A 4562-nucleotide genomic window follows, 5' to 3' on the forward strand; every position below is an offset into this window, starting at 1 on the left:
GAACTCTCCAAACAACTGACACAACCCTGCTTGGTGAGATTAAGGGAATGTAAAAATACATTCAAGATGGAGCCTTTCTTTCACAAAAACACAAATTAGGTGAGGGAGTATACAGCAAGCAGAACCCCACAGGAGCCCATATGTGTGCAGTAGGTTTGCAGTCAATCCTGACAAAGACAGGAAATAAACAAATGGGTGCATCAAAACATAGCAGTCTATAACACTTTCAAACATTTGATATGCATTTTTGATTGTGTTGCTTTGCTTATTTGGCTGCAGTGTCTCTAGTTCACTTTAAAAAATAAAGTACCCCAATTCGCTTGTGCCTTACACGTTTCTTTTTTTGGTTAGGGTTATACAAGACTTTTATTATTCCAAAATACCATTTTAAATGTCAATTCAAATCACAGGTGTCATAATCCAGTCCTGGAGGGCTGCAGTGCCTGCTGGTTTTCAGGTCGTTTGAGGATGAGTAATACATTTAACTCTCTGATTGGCTAAAGAATTCACACACCTTGTTCTCAAAGCCTTAATTGGCCACTGATTGAAAGGAAACCACAGAAACCTGCAGACACTGCGGTCCTCCAGGACTGGAGTGTGACACCCCTGATCTAACATGTATGCGCAGTTATTTGCGGACGAGACACTCAAGCTAAGCAGTAAAATATCTGTCGGTACAGAGGGATGAACGCAATTTATTTAGCCACTCAGCCTATACAAAAAAAAGGTTCTGTATTCATGGAAGCTCAGGATGAGCATTACAAACAAAAATTAAAAATCCATTTTAACAGTAAAGGTTAAAAAAAAAAAAAAAAAAAGGAGAAAAAAAAGGGGTTTATCCTTCACATCTTCCTCTTCTGGGTACTGATGTACAACACTAGGAAGGAGAAGAAACAACCAATTAGACCAAAACAAATGTCACCCACAGAATTATGACCAACTCAGTAGTCATAACTCCGGGTCGTAACTCATGCACATCCAAGTCAGCGACCGGTTCTCCACATTAAAGCCAGGGCAGTACAATAGTGTCAACATCGTCAACGGCATAATTGTTCTGCGGGGTGGAAGTAATAAGACAGCATAATTACAGAGGTAAGGGAACAGCTTCAATTATCATTAGAAAAAAGGAATATTTTCCATTCTGGCCACTAATAAGATTCGAGAACATCACGCTCGTTTATAAATGAAGCCTTGGATTGTGTATAGGGCTGTTCTGCGTTGTGCCGCGAGTCTCAACGTCAAGCATACGATGCACACAAATATGCAGCAGTACCGCACTTAACTGCAACTGCTTTTATAAAAGCACAGAAACCCAAAGCTATAGCTATACAGCAGCAACAGCAATTCACTTGTACTTCAGCCACACTGCACAGAATTCAGTGTTTAATTAAAATTATGTAACATCATAAGAGAGTAGAATCAACTAACTGTACAGAAACTGGAACGACCAGTAATACAGAAAAGTCATTTTAGTAAGTCAGACCCTCCGCATTTGCACCATTTTTCAACATCAGCTCTAAAGAACGGTCCTTAACATCTAATGGAAGCAGTCATGAGCCACTTTAATACATGGAACAAGATGGTGCTGTATCAGCTAGCAATCTCGTGGCTTCTCTTATTCACACAACCGAGTACTATCCAGTATTTTACCAGGGTGATAGTATTCACAGAAGTGCCAGTATTCGTCATCTGAACAAGCGGCTGTCAAATACTCCAAAAAGAGCTTTGGATGTAGGTCAAAGGAATAACCAAGATTTAGCCTATACAGTCCAGGTGAGGTATGGTTTTGTTAACTTTGGCTTACTAGGCTGAGAATATAGCTTAGGTTGTCAAGCAACTTGCCAATGAAGAATAAGTGAATCAGAACACGTAAGGTCTTGGCATATTTTAATGTGTATGTACACCTACTGGAACACTTGTAATTGTTATGCATCCAGGAAAAATGAATGTGTGACTGTCACATTGTGTACTCTGTAGCTGGATAGCAAGGTAGGCTATTATTTATGTGCTATCTGTGCAGTTTTATTTTTGCGGTCTTAAGAAACAATCTAGCATCAAGAATGTCTTAAAGCAGGAGTTCTCAAACTCAACCTGAAGGAGCCCTGTGTTGCCTGCTTTTTCTTACATTCATCTCTTGCTTAATTATGGTTGCTGAACGCATGTTTCTTTCATTTCCCCTAAAACTTAACAATGCAGGTTTAGCTCCTTATCATTTACTTTGTTTCTGAATTCTTCATTATCTACAAAATGGCTAGTTTTAGCGTCCAGGTGTCCACACATTCACCGGTTAGGAGCCTACCGCTTCACCTCTTTTCACCAGTCTTTAATTTGATCAGTTAATTGTTTATTTTTCCACTTTGCGCAACTGTTAGCAATAATAGCACAACAGGCGCAATATGATTATAGAACTTTTATTCTCTATAGTTAAACCTAATAGGACTTAAGAGGGTAAATAATCCTTCGAAACACGAACACGACAGCTTTTTAAAATTCTAGGATTGCAATTGTGGCTGGGAAAAAAAACAGCATTGACAGGGCCCTGAGGAAAAAGTTTGAGAACCACCGTGTCAGAAGGTGTCTTGTTTTGAATGCTCGATCTGGTAATGCTACAGCCAGAGCAACCTTCGTGGAATGCCAATTCTCAAACAGATATGACCTCTAAACAGCAAAATTCTAGAACACTGAAGGTAAGGCTACTTGCGTGAAAAGGGTTTCTGTAAATGCACAGGAAGGTTCTTTTCTCCTGTATGGCTGAAGCCCTTACCGTTGTTTCCCCTCAGAAAGGCGTCTCCGTATTTGTTCTTCAGCTGCCCGTTGACATACTCCTCAGTCTGCTCCACAGCAATGTTCATGTAGCCGTCCAAACAGGCCAGGACACCTGCACGGCAAGAGACCAATAAAGGTTTCTTCATCACCTCTATCAACATAGCCTGCTATCCTCTGTCAACCCCAGTTAGCCTACACATTTCCCAACAATTCATTTACCGCGTGCCAATTAGCCTCCTGAGCTCATTAAGGAACTTACAGCCCCCACACAGCAAACAAGGCAAACACTGTGACCTGGAGCACTCAACACCTGGAACACATACGTTACCAGAACAAGACACACAGCTGTACAACCACACATTCTGCAATTCTAAAATGTAAATTAACAGTGAAAATTTCTCTAACACTATTCAGCATTACACTGAGTATCCTCAATGGTACTTAACCCATATAGAAACAGCAAAAGCATTCTTTTAATGCATTGTCCTATTAAATTGTGGGTACCCATTAATTCTTCTCCATTAATGTCGAGTGTTAAAGTACATTATTCATGAAAGAATACAAATGACTGACGACACACTCAGACAGCTACACCTGAATTACAGACTAGAGCCATGACATCAACATTCATGCATCAAAACTGACGGCTGGCTATCCTCATTCTCGAACCTTGCTAACGTGAGCTTCCGCAGAAAATAATTTAAGGGGTAAAAGTTACCTCTGTAATCCACGCCGGAGTTCAGTTTGACCACCACCGGTCTACCGATGATCTGCTTCAGAAAGTCACTGGGTGTCTGCTTCCTTAGACTCATTGTGCCAGCTGGAGAACTAGCAAATAAGCAATATAGTTAGCAACCACCACATTTGTCCCATGCTTGCACGCCACTGTAGAGCGTTCTAACGTTAGTTCATTTCGGCGATGATAAAACATCAAAGCAGGTAAGCAAACCAATCACCTAACAAACGTACCTTATTCAAGCTAACTTTAAATCATAAAATGAACATAAATGAAACTAAGTGCCATACCAGCAGAGATTGTATGTGCATTGAGATAAGCAAAATTCACGGGAAGAAAATAGATATTTTAGGCAATTCTGCTGTGACGTTTCATTTTAGGCAGTATTTAATTTTAGACAGCAGCTAATTTAGCTTGATTCGTCGCAATGGATATTCTAAAGCTGACAAAACATGTAAGCTATTTAGCTAGCTAGTAAAGTAAGGGCTAGGCCTGCTCAGCCTTGGACGTGGACAAAACATAATTTAATCTGTACAGAAATGCATGATGTGTATTTTAGTACATGACGTCCTACAACACAAACCTGTCTGTTAAACATATTTACAAATGCGTGTTTATTGAATACGCCACAAAAATGGACAAATATAATTTCGTACTCACGGTTGCGTTCAGCCAACGTTCTCTCGTAGCCTATCCAATATAATGAATAGCAGCCAATCACAAGCATATAGCCACACTGTCTACGGGAGCTGCAGAGGGTCATTACACAATCTCGTGGAACTTTCGTCGTAATAATACTTCCTTGCCTTCTTTCTTCTTTTGGATACCGTGGCATTGAACTTTATGTGTACGGTTACACATTGACTACTAACGGTGTGACCCTGATGACTTTGCATCAGCGTTGGTCGTTGCTTAAACCCCTATGTGTACACTTTTATAAGTCGCTAAGAGCGTCTTCTAAATGCATAGTTGTGAATGTAACAAAGGCGAAATGCGCAAAGCTATTTGGTCACAAAGCGCGACACTTTATTTTAATGTGTCGTATGTGTTTCCGAGTATG

At 40.2% G+C, this 4562-nt stretch overlaps 1 protein-coding gene across 1 annotated transcript; it reads right to left on the reverse strand.

The window, feature by feature from the left end:
* Positions 1-229: 229 nt before the first annotated feature.
* Positions 230-4267, reverse strand: lsm6 (LSM6 homolog, U6 small nuclear RNA and mRNA degradation associated). Its single transcript, XM_035419952.1, has 4 exons — positions 4163-4267; positions 3485-3594; positions 2765-2878; positions 230-877 (listed from the first exon to the last, which is right to left on the reverse strand). Exons 2-4 carry the CDS (start codon positions 3576-3578, stop codon positions 843-845), a joined length of 243 nt encoding a protein of 80 aa, XP_035275843.1. The 5' UTR covers positions 3579-3594; positions 4163-4267; the 3' UTR covers positions 230-842.
* Between the last annotated feature and the right edge of the window lie 295 nt (positions 4268-4562).

This window comes from Anguilla anguilla, chromosome 5, assembly GCF_013347855.1.
Source record: "Anguilla anguilla isolate fAngAng1 chromosome 5, fAngAng1.pri, whole genome shotgun sequence".
Lineage (NCBI taxonomy): Eukaryota > Metazoa > Chordata > Actinopteri > Anguilliformes > Anguillidae > Anguilla > Anguilla anguilla.